The following is a 25,497-nucleotide window of genomic DNA, read 5'->3' as shown; positions in this document are numbered from 1 at the left end:
TATTATGATTGACTTGTCCTTTTTCAACTGTTTGAGTGCTACTCTTTCCTCTTTGCTAACAAAACCATGTTATTGATTGGGACGGAGCCAAAGTAATCGACAAAGACTCATGTAAGCAAACCAGATGGATTAGAGAAGCAATGTGGATCAGGAAACGGGGGGCCAACGTTATCAACCGCGATGAAGGGACATACTCACTCAATCATGTATATGACCAGCTATTGCAAAGAACTACACCCTCTGGAGATGAGAGTAGGAGTGTTGCTGGTTCATCACATTACTGATGAAGTCTTCCGTAGGAAGATGAAACGTCTAAAAACGTGAGTAATCAAGTGGATTTGTAAAGCATAATCTACCAATAATTGATATCTACAATCCTGATGAACTTATTAAAGGGATTATTTGTTGTTATTTTCATTTCCCCTTTATTTTAAAGATGTTCATTTTCCATTAAAACCATATAAATTTGTAGGCGGGTTTTTCAAATGTCGAAATGAAATGCGCGCAAATTGAAGTGGAGTGAATTTCAAAATATCCAGTAAATTGGACATATTGGGATTACAAAAACTTTGTAAGAAAGTTTGTTTGAACAGAACAAAAGAAATAAAAACTTAAGTTAAAGTCATTTTCAGAGCTGTTGCATTTATCGTGCATTGTGTCCTCCTATTCAAAATACATGGTACTTCGTGGACAAATAATGAAATTGGGTATCGCAGCAAAAGGACTCATAAAATTAAACGGTAGAAGCGAGTCACTTCATTTTTTCACAGAAGGTGACTATTGATAGAAAGTTTCAATAATGGGAAAGTTCAACTTGGTTCTTACATAAATACCGATTCTTTGCTCTATTGCACTTTTTTGACTCACCCTGTATAATCTTCGTCATAGACACAGAGTTCAGAGAAACCTATGACCTTTAAGAGCCAATTCAAAACTTTCCGTCGAAGATAAGGGCTTTTTTCCAACATTTCCACTGCCTTCAGCGTTTATGATGCAATACCGTCAAATTCAAGCAATAATTGTATTACGGTTCAGTGGTGCACTATTCTTTCATTAGATGAGACACCTGTGCGTATACTCCACAAACAATCTAAAATATTAGGGCAAATATAAGCTGGCTCCGCAAGCTGACCTTCATTGAACCACTAGAGAGTTACCAGATGGACTTTCAAAGCTTCTTGCCCACAACCTGTTGGCGTTGTCCATCCTGCGTAGAAATCCCAAGATTCCAAATATTCCTACAAATAATGAACAGCTTTATTTGACTGAACTTGGATTGTCAGTTTCGATGTTAGCTCTTGATCAAAGCCCTCGCTATACCATAGAAGGTCAAGTGACCCCGAGTAAAATAAATCCGAGCAACTAACTAGTAACGAGTAGTAATAAGGCCAGTGTTAAACATTCTACAAAAATCAGGGCCGGATTTACCATAGGGCCAGAGCAATAACCAATAACCAAAGTTTGGGGCCCCAAAAATTGCCATGAGCAGTGTGCATCTTCCATTTTAGCCGAAAAACACCTTGTTTTGGGCCAAAATAGCATACAAAAACTGCTTCGCTTCAATTCGGGCTAAAATAGTCTAAAATTTACATTTTTTCGAAGAACTGTGCCACACTGTGTATAACATCGCCTGTCAGTCGTGCAACGCCACTCACATCGGTGAAACTAAACGCCCTGCAGGGGTTAGAAGTCACAAGCATAAACGTGAACCCTCATGACAACCTTTTGAGGTGGTCCAAGGAATCAAAATCAAAATGCCTACACATTCCCTTTTCTGGGAGTATTTGTCAAGTGATGAGTTTCCTTGACGTACGATTCAGACCTTTATCATTGCAAACACAGGTATCTAACAAAATACTACCTATTGCGCTACACTGTGTTAATATGTCGTACCTAGTTTGCTTTTTAAAGCCTTTAGACTTTGACCTCTGGGGATGCGGCTAACATAGAATACATCTAGGGTCATGGGTCATCATTGTACCAAGTATGAACCCTGAGGTCGCTGTAGTTCCTGAGCTAGAGCTGTTTGAAATTTTACACATATTGCCCCCTGTAGCAATTGACCTTTGACCTCTGGGGTCGATGTTACTGCAGAAAATATCTAAGGGTCATGGGCCATCGTTGTACCAAGTATGAACCCTGAGGGCGCTATAGTTCTTAAGCTAAAGCTGTTTTAAAAGTTTACACATATTGCTCCCTGTAGCCTATGACCTTTGACCGCTGGGGTCGTGGGTACCCTAAGAAACTTTTAGGGGTCATGGGCCATCATTATACCAAGTATGAACCCCGAGGCTACTTTAGTTCTTGAGCTAGAGGAGTGCAAAGAAGTGGTCTTACGGAGAAGAAGAAGGCGAAGACGAAGGAGAAGACTAAACACAACAAATACAATATCTATGCCCCGTTGCACGGGCATAGATAAGGAGAAGTCGAAGACTAAACACAACAAATACAATATCTATGCCCCGTTGCACGGGCATAGATAACTAAACACAACAAATACAATATCTATGCCCCGTTGCACGGGCATAGATAACATTCCCACCGAACAGGTCAAAATCATCGACCAGGATTAGTCGTGGTTTGGTCGTGGAGTTCGCGAAGCCTGCCACATCAGAATTAATAAAAGCGACCTCAACAGGGATGCCGGGAGATACTACCTGCCCGCCGTGTACAACTCTCTTCTGAGCCGACTGACACCGTCTGGTGTCGGTGGCTCCGAATAGCCAACAGCGCCCCCATGTGCCAAATATTGGGGCTGAAGACGTCCAAGAGAACACTGGATGAAAGCTTCCTCTCGGTAAGCAATTTAAAGTTTGTGAGAAATAAGAAAAGTTAAACACACATACAAAAATTATGTCGATTATCTGCATAGATAGGTAAAATCATTTACATGCATTCAACTTGTGAGCTAGGCCATAGTCATCTGCCATTGTTGCTGCTTCATGCAAAGTTGTAATTTGGCTAGCGCTTTCTTTATCAAAGTGAGTTTTGATATCAGCGTGGACACATATTTTGAAATCTTATACAAGAACAAATTGCCTAAGTTGACCAAAATCATCTTTGACTTCTTTTGAACCAAGCCACCTGTCAAACATTATTTGTTCTTTTACTCTAGCAAATTCTACATGGATTTGGTCTGCTCCCTTTCTTGAATATCTGAACTTTTATCTTTAAGCTTCAGGCACCAGCTCGGCATTGAATATGTAATAATGCAAAAGCAATTCAAGAACTATTCAATAGGTTGACAAATGTCGCTAATATACAAAGACGAATATCAAATTGATAATTAAAATCTGGTCGGCGGAATTGGTTAGTGACCCGTGACGGGGTCACAGAACTGAATCGTCGAGGAATCTTTTGGATAGCATAAATGTAGGCCCCGCCAAGTTGTGGCGCAGACCTCCTCTTCCTCCTCCTCTGTTCAGAGATAGCTCCTCCCGCTTCTTTGACACCTCTTTCAAACCAGTTTGAAGCCACCAGTTGGATCAAGAGGAGACTATTACATCATAAGAAGTGTCGGCCCTCTTCACGTGTATTCCACCGGATGAAGCCGTTGAAGTTGTTAAGGAGTTTTTGATCAATGACGACACTTTGAGCGAAAGAACGAAAGTTAATCCAGATCAAGTGTGTTCATTGTTAGAACTTTGTTTGAACATCACATACTTTGTGGGAACTTCTACAGTCAACGCCATTGCTGCGGCATGGGTTCACCGGTTTCTCCGATCGTTGTGAACTTTTATGGAACGTTTTCAACGCCGAGCCTTAGAATCACAAGTCGGTACAGCGCGAACCCATTGGTTTCGTTATGTGGATAACACCTGGGTTAAGATCAAAGGAAGCCAGCTGGTTCCATTTTTCTCGCAAGAAATAACATTAACCTCCTGGACATTACTGGTCAGCTAACAGCATTTCTGATTGGTTGATAACTTGAAATGCTGATTTCAATTGCCAATGATGACTAGGCTTTAACCTATTTATGGGCAGACTTGTATTTGCAGATGATCTTATTAATACCCTCCTTGATTGGTTCAAAATTGGATACAATATTCATTTTGACCAACCGGCAGGTAGTTCTCATAGGGTTAACCAACAACATCAAGTTTACGCAGGAGGAACCCAAGGACGGAAAACTCTTTTCTTGATTGTTTTGCTAGTATCGAAAGTAACGATCACGTATGTGTACAGAAAAGAAAGACACTCACACGGATCAAAATCTCCTCTTTGACTCTCATCACCCCTAAGTCCATAAACTAGGGGTCATCAAAACGTCATTTTCGCATGATTTGTTGGTTTTTGCCCCTCTGTAATTCATTAATAATCAGGTATCGCATTATTACGATTAGCCTTAACTGAAATTTAAAAAGGGGTCATTATCAATCTAAAAAACATAACAGTATCATTGTATGCCTTGAAATGTAATCGAACTGCAAGTCTTTTTTTCCAAGGACGCGTAATATGCCGTACACCAAACCTCGAATTGAGCATTTGGTCATTGTCAATTGACATAATAATGAACACTCCTCGCTTACCTACTCCTCAAATTAATTTACCGTGAGAATCACACGTGACGCGTGCAACAATTGGCGTCACAATTTTGATGCTCAATTTGAGGTCACTTTCAATTTGCATTTCATTACGTGATATCGATATTGACCAGGGACAATACCGCTGTGTTTTTTCTTGGTGATGTAAATGTGGGTGTGGTACCATGTGTGTGAGTTGACGTTTAGGTGGATGTATAGATAGTTGAATATCTGCGCTGTCTTCATTGCCGGACCTTTCATGGTTTTTTAACTTTAGATGTTTATTAGATTATTAGGTGAGCTTAATGAGTTTCTAAGTAGTCAAGTATGGCTAAAAGGACTTTTGCCAGACACTTTCCTCAGAATTCGAGTACATCCTTTTAGTGTTAAGTAGCAGGGAAGCTCAAAGAAACAAGATTGAAAGCAGCATACTAGTCGGCGAGCTATTTCATCCAGAAAGTCAACTGTTCCGCGTACTTAAATTTTTAATACTGTTAAAATCGAAATAACAAATTAGAGCAATTGTAAAAATGTAGTGTGTTGTTTGCTTGGGCAAGAATTGCATGCTCAATTAGAATTAGATTAGAATTAGAATGTAGTGCTATGCGGGTAAAACATTGGCATAGACTTTCTTTACCCCTTCAACAAAATGCTTTGAGCATGGCTGACATTGATGTGATATGGGAATTCGGCCTGACAGCTCACAAACTTGTTTATCTTGCTTCGTCTACTAGCCTTTGGATAAAGAATAACTAGCCGGAAACAATTAAGGCATTTTAAAACATGAATGATAATTTTGAATCATCAAATAAATCAAACATTTATCTAATGGCCTAATAATGATACAAGCTAAATTACATATCAAATTGATTGGTATACTCATCATATTATGATGTTAACTGATAATAGGTCAAAGTCAATAGGCTTATTTTACTGCGTTACCTATATGATAGCGAAACATACTGGATAGCGCAAACATAATCATATTGTGTTGGGATGGATAAATGGCGAGTTTTAAAAGTGACGGTAAGTTGTGTTCCAATATCTGCGGTTAAAGGATGTCATGGTTAAAGGATAGCAGAAGTGTAACGTTAGCCACGGACGATGTCATGATGTCAGTTGAGTGCATTATGCCCCCTATATATAGCCTACCCATAAGAGATGCTTAAAATACGTTTTTAAACATTTTGGGGGAAAAGTCGTTTTTGACCCATCAACCGGAAAATAACTTCTTTACTCTAAACCCTGACATAATATCCCATTAAAGGATACTCTATTTGAAATAGAGCGTTGCATTGTGGGATATCATGTTGCCTGCGCAGGCGACATGCTGCCTGGTCAGGAAGTGTTTCCTGGCCAGGCAGTCGGAGCGGAATGTGTAAAAAAAAGACCCAGGTCATTGCATTATAACATTATGAATTCGGCTGACGGCCGAATCCGGATTCGGCTTTTGGTAAATTCATGTTATTTATGCATTATTTTTGATCAATGTTTTACCTATAGAGGGCAGCCTATCAATTTTTTTATAATAGATATCATCGTAGACCGTACTGCGATGCACCTTTAGCTAACTCTGTATGCCGCCCTCATTTGATTACTTGCTGTTATCATCTGATCTCCGTTAAAAAAATTGATATGCTGCCCTCTATTATGTAAAGCATTGATCCCATGTTCTCTAATTCAAAAATAATGTATGCGTAACATGAATTTACCAAAAGCCGAATCCGGATTCGGCTGTCTGCCGATTCATGACGATATGATGAGATTTTGGCCATTTGGGAATTTACCCTTCTACTTTTAACCGATAGTGATGGTTTTTCACTTTGAGAATTTTGAATACGATAAATTGGGCTTGAAATTTCCCATTGTCCCATTGGAAACTGTGGAATTGATTGTTATTGACCTTCAGGCAGAAATATCGACTGTTAACATGAAGACAAATCGTCATATATTGCCCGAATGGGCTAACCTTATATACAGTAGCAGTTATTGAAGTAATACTGAGAGGTTGGTAGAAGTGATAGTATACAAATATTAACTGTCTATGAGTGTGATGGTCGAAATATAATCACGAGGTGAAAGATGGATTGTTCCATTCCACGAGCCGGAACGGCGAGTGGAATGGAACAATACATCTTTCACCGAGTGATTATATTTCGACCATTACACGAATTTAAGACAGTTAATATTTGTTTTATATCACTCATGCATAAATTCTATTACTAAAATACTATTTAAGGTAGGAAATACATTTTTTCATCAACATAATACCATGTTTTGCCGTGATATATTTCACATTTTGGGGTCCACCCCATAACTAAATCGGCGAGTCCAAGAGTCAGCGCACGGCTTTGCGCAGGCGCACTACGCCAGAGCACATGATGGTAAAGACTATCACACGGAGAGGGTGATAGTAAAAATGGCAAATGGTAATCAACCAATGAAATGTCTAGAATTTATGTATGAGTGATATAACAAGTAACATCCCTTGAGAAGAGCAGGTAGGGCAATTACTTGATTATATTTCTACATGTTCATACTACATACTACAGAAAAATAGCAATGGTTATTTTTAATGACGTTTTTGTTACTAAAATGGAGATTATAGCGCCCTCAACGACACATCAAAATTTTAAGAAAATTGCCCTGAAAATCGCCTTTTTCATTTTTGCCCAAATTTAACATCTGCAATCCCAGACCAAGGTATCCACCTGGTGATCAAACTACATTAGTATGAAGCTTAGTTTTAAGCAGATGCAAGTTTTAGTGTTATAACTACTATCAAAGAATGAAAGGAACCATGTGCCCCTACCTTTTTAGTGTCTTTTTTACTTAAATGCCTTGTAAATATTGCACACTATCATATAATATGTGATTCGACTAAGACAAAACTATTCAATGTATATTTATTCTTAGACACAAATAACAGTTGTCTTTCTGTCCCATATGACTCTCAGGATTGGGAATATATAAAAAGACACAAATAAAGTAACACTGGAACCAAATTGTGTTGAGCAAGACGATTTTATTATCGACGATATACAAACAAGTTTGGTCATACGACAATTCTTAAGGCAATATACAACCATTAACAATATTTGAATTTTTCGTTTTGCACGGGGTAATGTTTTTCTCCTCATACGACCTACATTAGGCATTGTATTAATATTATATAAAACCAACTCGGGTAAAATATGACAAGACTTTACTTTAGAATAATGTACGGCACCCACGAGCTGCGCTTCATCCCGTGATTTGCAACTAGCGTAACGAGAGGGAAGGGCAGGCAATAGTTCTAATTAATTAATTAATTAATTAATTAATTAATTAATTAATTAATTAATTAATTGGAACCTGGAGTTTATTCTTATTATATTTTATTAACACCACCGATGTAGTATACCACAATACAGAACACTGTTCATTGGGTCCTTTAGAATGGTAGACCTTTCGATATGACGATTGTTCTATGATATGAGCAGCCTTTAGGGTGAAAACTTATAGACACCAAAATGCAACACCAATGCAAAATTGACTTTTACAATACCTGGTATGCCTCATAGTATGAAGATTGTTTGAAATATAATACCGTAAAACCTCGTCTACAAGCATATAGAGTGCTTAATCCAGGCTCAAAGTTTGAGCAAATAAATTACAGATCCAAGCATATACAAACAAGTACTATTGTAAGACCAATCTACAGGGTGTCCCAGAATGATTTATACCGTGTTTGAACAAAATATCAAAAATATATAGTCAACAGTGTGTCTAATTTTAATAAGTGCAATACAATGCCATACATGCCTCCTACTTATTCTGTAACTTTCATGGAAATAGCTTGATTCGTTTTGGCGTGACATTGCTATTGCTGAAAATGGTCGAAAACTGCATGTGTGTAATTTACAGTGCAAATGCATCATAACACATGGATCCTTTATCACCATCGTCCAGCCGCACTGTGCAATATATTGGAGAGATGTAGCGCTTACATTGCTAAATAATTCTTGATATGGGATTAAGTGAAACATTTCAATATGACATCAGATATTTAGGTTGAAAATCATACTATTTATGTGATTTTTACCACAATTTTTACCCAAAAATGTCATTATTACAGAGGATATAACTTTTAATCTTGTTAATATAAATTTTAATCTTCTTCGTTACGTAGCTGTGGATTTGCCCATATACTGTGGACATAAATGCATGCTGTGACACTAAGGACGAACCTTCTCTATACTTTTATGACAAATCAATCTCTGCCGGCATTTCAAATGATGAAACTCACATACCTCTATAATTGTCTTCAAAACTGCCGCCAAAGAAAGAATAATTTAAGGTCACTCAAGCGTGGCAAATCCTTTATTCCATACAATGATTGATTCGTAACATCATAAATAAATGATAGATATCGACAATTTAGTAGAAGTAAGAACAGGACACAGCAATATACTGCATATCATTACTTTGTGCTGAACGGTTTGTAATTTTACAGATATTCAAAATAGGTTGCTTTGTCAAAACTTGTAATTCACACCATTTTTACGCAATCCTCTCTAACTTCTACTGGAAAATCTAAAAAATCTGAGAAAGCTAAATATATGTGAAACGTAAACTGCAAAACAATATGACCAATAGAAATACCAATCATACCTATAAAATTCATTCTTTCTCGGTATAAATCATTCTGGGACACCCTGTATTGCATTGGCATATTCACGCTTGTTTCGTATTAATTTAGCTTTCATCAAGAACACTATATGCTTGTAGACGAGGTTTTACGGTAGATTATTGTTCAACGTTTGGTTGCACCGTCAGTAGTCATGTCGTCTAAAATTAAACGTGCTGTTAAAATAAATGCTATGACAAAAACATTCTGAGGTTTACTAAGTATCCTAATAATTCGAGAAAACAAAAACAGGTCTTACCAGTTCAAAAAATATTGAATTTTGTTTATACGTCGAAAATGGCAAAAAGGACATCATACGTTTAAGGGGTTGAAATCGATCTAGAGCTGACCAACTGGCAATATTGTCCTTACTGATTCAGTGTTATCAGAAATGAACCAAAAGTGTACTAGATGAGAAACTTTGTTGCCTGAAATGCGATAACGTCCCATCTATCCCGATCTCTATTCTCATTCAATTACTATACTACGCTCTTGAATGTTAACCATTTTGTGTATGCTTTACAAATGAAAGCTAATGAAATAGCAGGACAAGATTGTTAATTTAGATATTTGGTGTTCACGCGCGCACATAAGTGCACTTAAAAAATGGTCTCAAAAGAAGACGTAAATTACATCCAAGATTAATTTTCGTGTTGATCTGTTTAACAACGTTTGCACAATATTTTTGTGGAACCTGAGAGCACATCATATACACCAAATTGCATTCTGAATACGAGGAATGTCCTTCTGATATCAAATCTGATTTTTTTTAAACTCGCGATATAATACAAATTTTATGACAAATTATTAAAAATTGATATTGTTGATATTTAACAGTCCTCGAAGTGAACTTTATAAATCTAATGACATGTACTTAAAGTGTATGTAGCTGGAATGAAAAGCCGTCCATCACATGAAAAATTGTACCAATCGTATTGAAGATATACATCACCCCCTCCCCCCTATAAAAAAAACCAACCTAATAACCTTGCAAGAAAAAAGAAGAGAGATATGAAAATCATGTCCTTCCGTATAAACCTTAACAATAGTTTTATTATCTAATTTGTCCATGTCACGTCATGTCAATTTCTGGTCATTCGAATCAGCTCTAGTCATGTCATTTTGTGTTACGCTAGGTCAAAGTCTTCGGTGGGTGTAACTACAGACAAAGAGGCAAAATAAAAATTATTTTATCACCTTAAAACCTTTATGAAGAAACATTTGGTATTATATTTTCAGAAGCACCACCTAATAAAACCGATGGGTTGTTTTGAATCGTGACATTCATACAAAAGCATCTTTGTTACAAATAAAAGCAAAATATTTGATCGTACCGTACGGTATTATTAATATGATAACAACAGCGAACAACACACTAAAATATCACACTGTCAAGATAACTTAAAGCCATAATGTGTGATTTGCTCCACAGCGACGCCCTCAATTTTTGTTGAAATTCTACTTTTTGCATGATTGTAATGCCCAATGATGTACTAAAATACCATGTGAAAGACTGAGCCTGAAGTGCTTTAATTAGAGTACATTACAATCTCCGGTTTTATTCCGATCGAGTGGTCGCTAAACACATCGCGTGCGTGTGTATTAATTGACAGCCCTACATAATACGCATCGTCTCCAAAGTGTGGGTACCCTCAGGTTGCAACATTTCAAATTATGTGAAATAATTGTGCGAAATTGTTTGATGTTTTAAAGGCCAGCTTCATGTAAAAACACAATCTGCTACTCCATTCAGCACTCAACGTTGTTGAGGTGGAACGGGGATACAAATCAAACATTGGATTCGGAATAAAATCACCTCTTTGCATCTTTAAAACAAATTTTAACATAAATAGAATTGATCTTATTTTACATTTTAAACAGTGGTACAATTTTGAGTAACCTCTTTTCTTCATATTACGCAAACATCAATGTAAGAATGGGCGGATATTTTGAAAGACTTTTTCTCAAACGGTGGTTGCGCTCGTAAAATATAAACCATGTGAAGAAGTAATTGTAGCATTGCAGTGATTATTTCCTTCCAAAATATTAATCATTGGTATTTATTAAAAGGTACAAACATGACAAATTGCAATACATACAATTTACGTAAACACCGTACAATAGATAACATGCAGATATTGTATTTACTACACCATCCTGCTAATTAAATCTCCGCAAAATATGTAGGCTATATTAACCCACTAGAGATAGAATGCAGGCATAACAATTATGTAGGTAGTACACAGATTGAGACATTCAACTTCATCACAGGTTATTTTCCCAGATAACCTCAGAGCAAACTGGTTCCTCTCTAGTTGGTAATGGTGTGTGAGATGCTGAGATCATTGTTTCTAGAATTTAAAATCAGTGAAACCACTAGAGTTGAAATCAGCGTACCAACTAGCAACTTTAGTAGAAGAACTTCGTGAAACGCTGATCTCAGACACACCGTTACCCACTACGGAAGGAACCAGTTGGCTCTGAAATTATCTGGAAAACCTGATGAATACAGTTTAATGTCTTGATCTTTCTACTGTTTGTTTGTTACCTGCACCCACCAACTTACACAACTGTACAAATGTAGGTACTCATTAGAACGTGTAAATAAAAAAGGAGAATGACAGTATTACACTGTACACAACATTGAACCGATGTTAACAATAACATTCTTATTGGTAGAGTTTAAACCGTTACACACAACTAAATTTGTTCACTTACGCGAGCTTTCTTATTTACTCGGTACACTCTTTGATGATAACCATCGTCTGAAAGAGGTAACACCTTGGTCTGGGGCGGACATTTTATAAATGAATTTAGAAGAGCAGCAACGACACCACTTGCATTACATTCCAGATGTTAAATCTACATCATATGCAAAATTTGAGGAAAAATGAACGAGTCCGTTTTATTTTAGGGCCATTTGTCTATAACTGGTCTTTACATGTAGCCCTTTAGAGAGAGTGCCCGTTGAGGGCGCTATAACCCCCATTTTAGGAACAAAAATGTGATTTTAAAAGAACTGACTAGTGCGAATTTTCTAAAATTTTCAGAGTATGTAGTATGAACATGTAGAAATATATTCAAGTAGTTGCCCTACCTGCTCTTCCCCGAAAAAATAAAAAGTCTATACCTCAATAATAATGAAACCTAGGTAATATAATACGTTAGTACATGTACTAACCAGCCGGTTTGTGTTCCAGTTCCTCCGTCACTAAACAAACCGTCTGGCGACAACCCCGAAATAACGATCGCTGATTGGTTTAATGAATTTCAAATAGAGACGGCATAACTGCTCAGCCGTATGGCATTTTCCATACACTCGGTTAATTTTGTGGGGTTCATTTTCGAACCCCAACGGTTTTAGCTTGTATTAATATTTTTATCAACATAAGCCTACATGTTTGTGATATTTTAAGCGTTTAAAATCCCATTCCGTTACACGGTTGACAACGGAAATGTACTGAATTTAGACAATTCGTGGCGCTCGCCACCTGATGGAACCCATATGGCTGATGAATAAGGGCGTGACTAGTGTAAGTGACACAAACATCGCATTTTGTAGATACCGCAAACGCAAAATGTACGCTTAGCTTGCAGCCACTGAGGCGCCAATCGTCTGTATCGCCTTTCATGTTTAAGCGACTCACATACGTTGTGTTGATTTATACCACCGCATGGCGGTCCATCAACTTGCCTTATTTGGCAACTCCATATTTTACTGAGTTAATTCAGCCAATCAGGAAAGACTATGAGGTTGTCGCCAGACGGTTTGTTTAGTGACGAAGGAGCACAGATCGGCTGGGACCGAGACTATACATGTACTTGACTTGAAAAATCGCAACACAACATGATCCAAATTGTTTCAGTGCATTGCCCGGAAACACTCGGTTTATAATAGTGACGGAGCTGTGGGGACTGGTAGTTCTAAATTATTGGTCTTTCGTTAAGAAAAAAAGGGGGGGCATTGGATTTGAAAGCCCTACAGCTTGACATATGGCATTTGGCAGTCGAATTTTTGTTAATTATCAAAATGTTAAAGAAACCTAATAAAAATAAATTCTGTTTATTTTAGAGACAAAAATGGGTCAATATTTTGGCAAGGATAAATTTAAAATGTGTCCAAATTTTGTTATAAAGGGTATTATTGAGTGAGAGTAAAACAGGGAGTTATTGGGTAAGAGGGGCATTTTGCAATGAGTGCCCTCTGGGCGCTTTTAAAATAGTTCAATCTCCGACCAAGATATCCAAAATTTTGATGTTGACATTGGCTTATAACGCAAATACAATTTTTTGACAAATCATTCCAAATTTGTCACATTTTACTAACAATATGTTCTTATTGTAAGATCATTAACTAGTGTCCTGGTTTTACTTTTTGTACTGGTTAATACTAGTACTTTCATAGTGCCATGCCGCTGCCGCTGAGCTACGTATTGCTTGGTGAAAAGCCTACAATACAGTTACTAGTACTAGTAAGTGTCACTGCAAGTGACACTTACCTCGCGGCACGCCGCTCAGCGGAGCGGCATAACTCTAAACACCAGTGTTGTCGTCTTTTACTCATTGGGGACATACGCCATAAGCGGCAACTCTCCCGAATAAGTTGACTTGAAGTCACCTCCGATCCCAGCGATTTACCAATTTTGTTGATTGATTAGTGTATCGGACAAAAAACGCCGATTGCATCTGGTCACCGCTGGCGTTGCTGGCTGGAGAGCGTGGTGACGTAAAAATCGTCAACAGAGCGGGAAAATAAATCGGCAATCAGCATGTACTCTGAAACCAACACAACAGCTACATAGCCGACCCGATATGTTTGCCACATTGACCAGGGTAGCCATCTTGGCCTACATCTTCTGTTAAACTTCAAGCAGGTTAGGGTTGCTAGTTTACCATTAGTGACCAGCCCATGCCCGGGATGCTACCAGTTTCCGATCCGGTTTCTGTGTTATAAGATAAGTTCTGAGATTCCTAAAACGGAAAGTCAAGTTAACATTTTGACAATTTGCAATATATATAGCACTTTCATGGTCAACATGATATCCTAATATTTGATAAAAATAAATTAGAGTGTGATATATAAAATATTATCTACACCAAAAGCCTCTTTACTTAAACATTCTACCACACTTGCTACCCAGTCGATATTTCCAGTTTATTGTTAATCAATGATTATTTAATGTGCTGAAGACGATAGCCGTGCAATACTTGGCTGACTTGAGCTTCAGCTTGTTTGTGGGCTGGTATATTGTCAATCGATTTTCCTATTTAAAATCCGCAGATCATTTCGGAAAAACCCGTGGAAAATCTCGAAAGGCTTTGCAAATTTAACCGTGATGACGTAACATCAATTCGCATATCTTCACTGGGCACTTAAAGCCTTAATGTACGATCTTTTTAAATTTTTAGATTTTTCTTTTTTCTTCTAAAATGATAATATGCAATCATTATGAAAGTTCCCAATACATTTGGACGCGAAAAACATTGGGAATTTGCAAAGAAACAACATCATAAACTTCACCTCTATCACTCGAAACATATCGCACTATTTGGATCAGGACAGTGAGTGCGGCCTCAGAGTTAGTCTCCTACGCGGCCAGTTTGGTTACGCTCCCTCCACCTGTGGAGGGCGCGTAACCAAGCTAGTTTTGTACGAGACTACGGTTTGCGATCGTGGCCGACATAAAGTCATAATCTAAAAAATTATGACTTTATGTCGGACCAACAGAATCGTCCTGTTTTACTACAAATAGGACGAATTTGACAGTTTGCTCATAGATTTAAGTTATAACATGTGTAAGTATTACAAATATGCCAAAAAATCGGTTTTGAAAAAAATAAAGGTAAATTCTGAAAAAAGATCGTACATTATGACTTTAATATTGAATCACAGTAAAGAGCGCCGTCAAATGTGCAAACTGATGATACGTCATCAGAGTTATGATGGAATAAATAAAGGCTTTCGGGATTTTCTAAAAAAGTGAACTCTCGATAATGAAAGACAGAGATAAAAAGACTAAAGATTGACAGACAACGTCAGACGCGATTTAGTCTTTTTATCTCTGTCTTTCGTTATACAACTCCACAGTTCACATAGCCGGATAGGTTTATCATAACTATGATAAGGCCTTCTTGATCGTAATTTCATGCATGCACGTAGCAAATCATAAAGTCACTGCTGGCTATCAATAATTTGCTCAAAGTCTTGCCTCCGCGGTCACGTTACTTTTTGGCATCACGTGCATAGCGCCATTTCTCGTATGCGTATGGGACATATTACTTCCGGTACGAGTTGTCTGACTCCGACCTTTCTTGAACCCTGACCTTTGTGTTTGACATGGAAGTAATAATTTATGGTACAAACTCGTAAGTTCTTCTCTAAATACTGGACTCATGAAGAAGTAGATAACTGTGCTAATTACAGAATTCAGCATTGCAATACTTTCTACAATGTAATATAATTGAAGCTGGTTCATTTCCCATTCCCATTCCTCTGGTATCAGATGCATAGCTAGATAGTAGCCATAATATGGTGACCAGCATACAACGAAGGATATTACTAAAACAACTAACATAGGAATGATCTTTTGCTTTCGGACCAGAGTTATTTCACGGTGTCGGGCTGTTTCATTTCCTGGCGGTCGACGGTGAAACCAAAGCTGCTGTGCAATTCTCACGTAAATAAACGCCATCACAATGGAAGGCAGAAGAAACTCAAAAATGGTTATAAACGAGATGTATGCCTTACTTGCGGTGAGATTGTGCCAGTGTTCATAGCACATTATGACTAAACGATATCTAGAATTGCCCACGCATTCAAGAGCGGCAGTTGCTCTGGTAAATAGTGGTGTCGGTAAGGCTACAAGAATGGACACAACCCATATCGTGGACACGATGAGGCATAGGGTGCCTTTCCGCATTCGTGGTCGTAATGGATCGAATATACCGACAAATCTGTAGAAAAGGAGAAAAAAAGAAGAAAAAATATATTGGTGAAAGTTCTCGTGATCATTTTATTATTTTTTATAACAATACATATCATTTTCAATACTATACCTGCACATTACGAGCAGGTTGCACACTGAATTAAAATCTTTCTTTTGTGATCATTTTTATTCTGTAAATTTGTTTGCAAATTGAAGGAGTCATTTGTATATATTTAGATAAACAATATGAGTTATTCCTTTCATTTCATGACAAAAAAAGTTGCTTGAAAACTTCCATGATATTTGCTATTCATTTTCCTGAAGTTTTAATGCCAATAGCCAAGTGTAGTTAGGTTTCTATCCCTTGTAAGTATACAAATAAGATTTAAGATAAATAGCGCCACCAGTGTTCACATTAAGTTACTAATAACTATAGTTATACATGCATCAAACAACCGTGAGAAGAAAGCCTAGCTTGGAAACGTCATCGGTGATTTGTTTGTTATTCCGCCATCAACGGTTTACATATCTACTTCCTTGCAAGTAACTTCCAACGTGCAAACACTGACTGCACCAGCACCACTTGATTTTATGTTGCTAATATTATACCCGCATGCGAAGCATGAACGGGTTATATTTATACCCGCATGCGAAGCATGGACGGGTATATTGCCATCCTTGGGTTTCATCTCCATCTCCTTCTCCTCCTTCTCCTTCTTCTATCAAACACATCATTCTGTCAAGGCTAGCGCCAAAACTACAAGGGCCCCAGGGCACATATGTAGTACACTTATGGGCCCTACCCCGCAGATGTGCCTTTTGCCCATCTCGGCCCCAGAGGTCAAAGGTCACGGGCCCCAGGGGCCCAAATGTAAAAACACAAACCATGCCGTTTCTCATCAGATGAAGCAGCCTCAGGGCCCTGAGTTGGTACACTGATAGCCCCAGGGTACTCTATATATACAAGTTTACATGAACCGCATATGTCATATATTATGGGCCCCAGGGCCCCAAATGTTAAAATAAGGGCAACAGATTGACAAGGCTAGCTCTAAAACTATAAGGGCACTAGGGCTCATATGTGGTACATGTATGAGCCCTAAGTTTTCAATGTGCCTTTTGCCCATTTTGGGCCCAGATGTTAAAGGTTAGGGGCCCCAGAGGCCCAAATGTTAAAACAAAGGGCCGGCCATTTCTCAGCAAATAAAATAGTTACAGGGTTCAGATTTGGTACACTAATAGGTCTTAAGCATTATACTACTATATGTATATATGAGCCCCATGTGTCACATAATATGGGCCTCAGGGCCCCAAACGCTAAAACATAGGGCCGGCCGTTACTCTGTAAATAAAGCAGCTACAATACCCAGCTTGAGTCTACTGATAGAACTAGAGAATCATACTTCAACATATGTACATGAGTTTCATAAGTCAAATATTATGGGCCCCAGGGCCCCAAATGTTAAAACAAAGGGCCGACCGTTTCTCATCAAATATAGCAGCTTTAGGGCTCAGTGTTTGTACACAGATTGCACCTGAAAATTATATTGTTATATGTACATGTGAGCCCCATATATCACATTATATGGGCCCCAGGGCCCCAAACGCTAAATCATAGGGCCGGCCGTTACTCAGTAAATAAAGCAGCTACAGGGTTCATATTTGATACACTAAACGGTCTTCAGCATTATATTGTTGTTATATGTGTATATGAGCCCCATGTGTAACACAATATGGGCCTCAGGGCCCCAAACCCTAAAACATAGGGCCGGCCGTTACTCAGTAAATAAAGAAGCTACAATGCCCAGCTTTAGCCTACTGATAGAACTATAGAATTATACTTCCACATATGTACATGAGCCTCATAAGTCAAATACAATGGGAATGGGCCCCAGGGCCCCAAATGTTAAAACAAAGGGCCAGCCGTTTCTCATCATATAAAGCAGCTTTAGGGCTCAGAGTTTGTACACAGATTCCACCTGAAAATTACATTGATATATGTACATCTGAGCCCCATATATCACATAATATGGGCCCCAAGGCCCCAAGCGCTAAAACACAGGGCCGGCCATTACTCGGTAAATAAAGCAGCTACAGTGCCCAGCTTGAGTCGCTTGATAGCACTAGAGAATTATACTTCAACATATGTACATGGACCTCATAACTCAAATATAATGAGCCCTAGGGCCTCAAATGTTAAAACAAAGGGCCAGCCGTTTCTCATCATATAAAGCAGCTTCCGGGCTCAGAATTTGTACACAGATAGCACCTGAGAATTATATATATTGTTACTAACACCCACACCCCACCCCACACACATAGGACTAAACAGACATATCCGTATTATAATATAATAATTGGAAATACCAGCGTGAAGCGTTAAGGCTGTTCCAGTTACATTACATATCCATTGGCTGTTCCATTCAATTTACATACTCCCTCTGAAATGGCCCCAAAATAGGCTGTTCCGTTTAATTTACATACTCCCTCTGGAATGGCTGTTCCATTTAATTTACATACTCCCTCTGGAATAGTTTTCCCTAATCATATTGCATAGCCTCACTGTGAATAAGAGAGACTGACAACAGCAACATATGGAGAGTAAGAGAGACGCCTCCCCTGGGAGGGGACTTTTTACAATTTCTTTATTTTAAGTGCTACGACAGTGCAAACTACATTCAATTAAAGCTTGTGACTTGGACTTTCACTGTTTACACATTTTCTACCCAATTGGGCGACTTTTTTACAATTTCTTTATTTTAAGTCCTCAGCAAATAAGGACTGTAAGTTTGGGTACACCGATAACATGCGGGTATAGCCGTATTTGTGTACAGATATATAGCCTTCTAGTGCCATTCTGTGGTTTCATCTCCTCCTCCTCCTCCTCCTCCTCCTCCTCCTCCTTCTCCTATCAAACACATCATTCTGTCAAGGCTAGCGCTAAAACTACAAGGGCCTCAGGGCCCATATGTGGTACACTTATGGACCCTACCCTGTGGAAGTACCTTTTGCCCATCTTGGCCCCAGAGGTCAAAGGTCACGGGCCCCAGGGGCCCAAATGTGAAAATACAAAGCGCGCCGTTTCTCATCAAATGAAGCAGCCTCAGGGCCCTGAGTTGGTCCAGTGATAGCCCTAGGGGTACTCTATATTTATAAATATCCAAGAGCCCCATATGTTATATATTATGGGCCCCAGGGGCCCAAATGTGAAAATATGGTGCAACAGATTGACAAGCCTAGCTCTACAAGTTCAAGATCACTGGGGCTCATATATGGCATATGTATGGGCCCTAAGTTGTAGATGTGCCTTTTGCTCATTTTGGCCCCAGATTTACAAGGCTAGGGGCCACAGGGGCCCAAATGTTAAAACAAAGGGCCGGCCGTTTCTCAGCAAATATAGTAGCTACAGGGTTCAGATTTGGTACACAGATAGGTCTTAATTATTATATTGTCATATGTATATATAACCTCCATATGTCACATAATATGGGCCCCAGGGCCCCAAACGCTAAAACATAGGGCCGGCCGTTACTCAGTGAATAAAGCAGCTACGATGCCCAGCTTGAGTTTACTGATAGCACTTGAAAATTATACTTCAACATATGTACATGAGCCCCATAAGTCAAATATTATGGGCCTCAGGGCCCCAAATGTTAAAACAAAGGGCCGGCCGTTTCTCATCAAATAAAGCAGCTTCAGGGCTCAGAGTTTGTACACAGATTGCACCTGAGAATTATATTGTTATATGTACATATGAGCCCCATGTGTCACATAATATGGGCCCCAGGGCCCCAAACGCTAAAATATAGGGCCGGCCATTACTCAGTAAATAAACCAGCTACAGTGCCCAGCTTGAGTCTACTGAGAGCACCTGAGAATTATACTTCAATATATGTTCATGAGCCTCATAAATCAAATATTATGGGCCCCACCAGGGCCCCAAATGTTAAAACAAAGGGCCGGTTGTTTCTCATCAAATAAAGCAGGGCTCAGAGTTTGTAGACAGATTGCACCTGAGAATTATATTGTTACCACCCACCCCATACACGTAGGACTATAAACAGATCCACAGAGAATAGTGTAATTATAATATAGATGACATCAACGTTAAGGCTGTTCCAGTTAAATTACATACCCATTGGCTGTTCCATTTAATTTACATACTCCCTCTGAAATGGCCACAAAATAGGCTGTTCCATTTAATTTACATACTCCCTCTGAAATGGTTGTTCCATTTAATTTACATACTCCCTCTGGAATAGTTTCCCCTAATCATATTGCATAGCCTCACTGTGAGTAAGAGATACTGACAACAGCAACCTATGGAGAGTAAGAGAGACGACTCTGAGAGGGGACTTTTGCAATTTCTTTATTTTAAGTGCTACGACAGTGCAACCTACTTTCAATTAAAGCTTGTGACTTGGACTTTCACTTTTTACACATTTTCTGCCCAATTGGGCGACTTTTTACAATTTCTTTATTTTAAGTCCTCAGCAAATAAGGACTGTAAGTTTGGGTACACCGATAACATGCGGGTATAGCCGTATTTGTGTACAAATATATAGCCTTCTAGTTGTGTATTATACTCAGCGCCTTATTCAAATATAAGGAAAGAGTAGTCCTTCTACTGTAATTTTGACTAAGAAGTTTGGTAACAATAGCAATCATGCTACGAGTATATAGAAATAAAGATGATGGTACTCGATAAAGCTCTTTGGTTTTATAAGTACACGTTAATTTGTAGGTGTACATGGTGTCCCTGATTGTCAGAACTTGATTTTTTGGATATTGTAAATGCACGAACCAAACTAAATTAAATAACTGAATATGGTTGAGGGCAAAACAGCTATTACATACTGACCGCTCCGTTCTTGAAATAATAAGAATTGACTATAATGCCTCATTTTAACATTGGGTGTAGAAGACGTTATAGCTTTAGTTAAAATAATTGGTTTACCATTAGCATACCGTCCACTAGCACATTAAAAAAAAATTACACTCGTAACACTACATAAGCAAGTACACCAACACACAAGCAAATATGTTTGATATAAGAAGTCGGTTGTAATTATTGTGCTGGAGATTCTTCCCACATAATATGTAGTGTATAATGTTAAAGCTTAAAGTAATCTTTGAAATAAAGTTAGTAATTATGTGCTTTATAACAAGTGATGAAATATTGTTATATCCAATTGTAACACTGATGGGCGCCAATAATTTTGGGCCAGTCCGTATTACGCCATGTGCGTTTCTTTCTGTAATTAACCTGCTGCGGACAGATAGCTGCTGTGTTTATTATGTAATGGATACGACAAGACAACAATGAATTATAATTATGTGCTCTTCCTACAGAGTGGAAAGTTTATTGCCAATGAAAGAGTCAGCCCATTACAAATTGGTTAGAATATTGACTGGCTCTGTTAAAAGCGAACATTGTATGTCCTCGTCTACGGAATTCTCTTCCAATCATCAGGCAGGCCAAAACATTGGACATCTTCAAAACCAATTTAAAAACTCACTTGTTTGTTTGTTTGTTGAATTCTTTGCTTTTCTGGAAATTGTTTTGTTTATTGTGTAGAATGCCAATGTATATTATATTATTATTATTATGTTCTTTTTGGAAAGCGCTGTGGTTCTTGGAGGGCGCTATATAAATGATTGGTTGTATTGTATTGTATTGTATTGTATTGTATTGTATTGTATTGTATTGTATTGTATTGTATTGTATGTGCTGATTTAAACCACCTTGGCTATTTTTGCAAAAGCATTTAATAATATATAGACTGTACAGTATACAATATTGTAAAGCTTTATTGATTTATCCGGTTGTATGTGAATGTATATTTTTTTCATTATGTTTATAGTTACATTTCAACTTTGTAAATTTACAACATATTTTGAAGATCATGTGATTAGTCATGAAAGGTCAGAGATTCACGTTTGTTCCCTAATTACTACTACGTGGTTTCTTAAAGGTTACGGGTTACATTGTGCCTGTTAGTCCAACTAATCACTTATGAATTGCATTTTGGAACAAAGTTGAAAATCTGTTGACTAATTTGCGTACTAAATTCGTTGTCACTTTCTCAGTGACTGTAAAATCTATGAGTAGGAATCTCGTGGATTTGTATAAAACATTCAAGCGTTGTCAGCGTTATTAAAGTATGAAGTTAGTAGCCTATACTTGTAGATACTGAAAATGTATTACGGCTAATTCAACACTGTTGTGTGTGTATCAATAGGTCGTGTTTAGTTTGATACTTAAAAAAATTAAAACCTAAAAAAGTAAATTTCTAAGTACGCTATACTGGAGTACAGTAAACATGAACATTATAAATCTTGAAATTGAATATACCCTAGCACAACACAGATGGAATACAATGACTCCGTATATTGTTTAACTTGGTCTGAAATCCATCAGCGAAAAGGCAATCGATATGGAACATGCCTTCGAGCTCACCTCAGACTAGAAGCCTGGGGATCGAAAGCAGTCCCACTGGCAGCTCAAACCAATGTAATTTAGTTGGACAAGTTTTTTAATGATATTTCGATTACAGTATTATCAGTACTTATTTTATATTTCGGTTCGTTAACGAATTATCCCACATCTCAGAAGTATTGTCATGGAAAGTGACTGTTACACTCATAGAAATGACTTGTTCGCCTTGTTGGCGCAATTCAAAAGGAGTAAGTTTGGACAACTCAAAAATAGTGTAAAAGTTGCCAAAACAAATTCATTTTAGTTATCCGAAAAATGCTGAAAAAGCTCAAACAGTCAGCCACCTGGACAACCGATTCTTTAGAAATGCTTAGTCGCGCTAAAAGTCGATCGATACATGTTAAAATCAGCACAATTCAGAGATACACCTTTTTGCTATGAAATTAATTTTCTCGGTCAAATATAAAGCAATATTTTTTTTCTTTTTTCAATAATGTCAGTTATTTTTATTGAGCGCCCCCAGACATGAACTTACTCCAAACGAAGAACCATACAAAAAGATGACCCATCATACTTAAAAGTGCTTTTGAGTTTGTTTACCTGTCTACCGTGCAGGTGATATAACAGTCCAGAAAGAATTTAGCGCAATGATCGAAGATCCTTTAATATTGTTCTTGGTGGGTTTTTTAGGTTAAATCTGTTCGAAATATTCTACATGTTCCATATGTTCATAGTTTCTTTCATTATATTATTATTATTATTATTATCATTATTGACATTTGTGTTAATTTGTGTTAAAGAATCTTTGTAGCATTTACTCACAAATTGCTCGGTCAAAATCTTTCGTACATGTAAATTTGTAACTCCTAGTGTTGAGTCACAAATTAATCATTGACATCCCTACTGCAAAAAATGTAATATTTGTAACTTCTTCAGGTATCCTGTAGAATCTAGATATCCTCTTGTACCATCCTTTGATTCTTGGTGTGTATTGTACCTCGTCTATTGAAGACACCCCTACCTACATTGTAACTCCTAAATGAGCCAGAATTTGATTGGCATGCCCCATTGCGGAAACTGGAATTAATAATCAACAATCTTTATTAGTTTATTCGCTGATAAAACATCTTAATCAGTGTATTTTGATTCACAGACCTCTCACTGACTTTCACATAGACTCATACACAGACACTTAACTGACTGATTTTGTAAGTTGCCACATTCACGCTGCGGTAAATTTCCGTCAGTAACTAACAAATTTTTGATCACAGTTCATCGACACATTGACGCGTCGTTTCACACTTTAAATGAACTCATTACAGCGTTTCACGCAAGCGTTATATTTTCATATCCTCGCATTGGTGTAAGATGAGCGTACGTGATGATTTAAGCCGACTGTGGCACTTTATTCCCAACGGACCAAGTGTCTAGATATCAATTTGTCAATACTTTATCAATCCACAATTTTAAATGAAGAATATGATTGATTGCGATCGCGTTCATCAAATACTTTTAAGGCTTTATGTGTATTTTACAGGAAGTAAACAATATTTCTGGAGTGATTTCTATCGGCCCTCGAAATAAGGCAGCAAGGGCAAATACGGTAGCCTGCAAAATATTTACAATTTACCCGGCATATAAGTTGATAAGCAAATGTTTTAGTCATCTGCCCCTTGGCTCATTCGCCTGGTAAATCCTCTTTTGTTCCATTTTTTCACAATGAGTGCCAACAATGCTATCAGCTGAAACAGTTCACAAATATTGCTATAGCCGATACAAACTTCGTATTCGGTAAGACTATATAACCTTAAATTTGACATTCGAACCAAAAACAAGCAATTGTGAGTGTCCCAAAAACATCAAGGCAAAGTACTTAAATTACCCAGAAATATCCGTGCTTATTTTCGAGGCCTACGATATCTCATCCAGGTTATTTAGTTGAATTGCTCTTGCCTTTCTAGTAACTACTTTGTTGTCTTTACAAGAGGCAAGTTCTGAGTAATTAAAATACATGCATCTTGAAATATTTATACCCATACAGAAGCAGGACGGAAACTGACCCTGTATCCATCAGAGTGGGGAAAAGCAATCAATACCATCACTTTCCTTGAGGAACACATGATATCTGCTTTATTAATGTCAGAAAGTATCATTAACTTTCCTCGTTGTGTTAATCAACTAAAGCCACGCTGACGAAAGCCGTAATGGTTCGTAGAAAAATCACCAGGGACGTAAGTTATTGAATTCAAGGGTAGAATTCAATTTTATTTTTGAAAAACTTAACTGTCGGTATCGATCATTTCTGACTAAAAGATCATTTTCAAGCATAAACCTAGTTTAGAGTAAATATCCCAACGAGAAAAATAAAACATTCCCTCCTTCAGGATTACCATACAGCAGCAGTAGCCTATGCCAAATCTCTCACATAAATCACCAAATAACTACAGCTGATTGTAGGACCATAACATTGGCTTATCATTAGAATTGATACTGCATAAATAGAGTGCGTTGTCGAATATTTAGCTATCTGCAGCAGGCTATCGACATGTAGGTATACGGGAAATATACTTAGTAATATTTGGAAAAAGCATGTGCTGCTGCTTTTGCGATCTTTATATAGTATGGGGCGCTATGGGGGTGTTTTTTGAGTTACCATCTAACTTTCCTTCATTAGTGGAACCAATTTTTTGGCCATCCTTTATACACATCAAAGAATAAAACTAGTTTCCATTTTTCTATGCCCTTTATGCTTTCCACGAGGGGTCGAAAGTCATAAAGGGCCAAAATTTAATATGTTTTATGTTGTAATATACCGCACAATCGTTCCTCTCACTCCAAGTCAATTGTCATAGTGCACTAGGGTGCTTAGTTCAGGAGTAATAAGGTCACGTGTCAAATACCTCATGCATAGAAGCCAAATTTTCAAAATGCACCGATTCA

The 25,497-nt window shown here is 37.8% G+C and overlaps 1 protein-coding gene across 1 annotated transcript in view; it reads right to left on the bottom strand.

The window, feature by feature from the left end:
- Nucleotides 1-15,249: 15,249 nt before the first annotated feature.
- Nucleotides 15,250-25,497, bottom strand: part of LOC140161195 (prokineticin receptor 2-like) — an 86,580-nt gene continuing 76,332 nt past the window's right edge. Inside the window, 1 exon segment of the mRNA XM_072184644.1 lies at nucleotides 15,250-16,146. Coding sequence (XP_072040745.1) covers nucleotides 15,390-16,146 — 757 coding nt within the window. The 3' untranslated portion in view covers nucleotides 15,250-15,389.

The sequence above is a fragment of the Amphiura filiformis genome, chromosome 9, assembly GCF_039555335.1.
Source record: "Amphiura filiformis chromosome 9, Afil_fr2py, whole genome shotgun sequence".
NCBI lineage: Eukaryota > Metazoa > Echinodermata > Ophiuroidea > Amphilepidida > Amphiuridae > Amphiura > Amphiura filiformis.
This window is presented reverse-complemented; position numbering and strand designations above follow the sequence as displayed.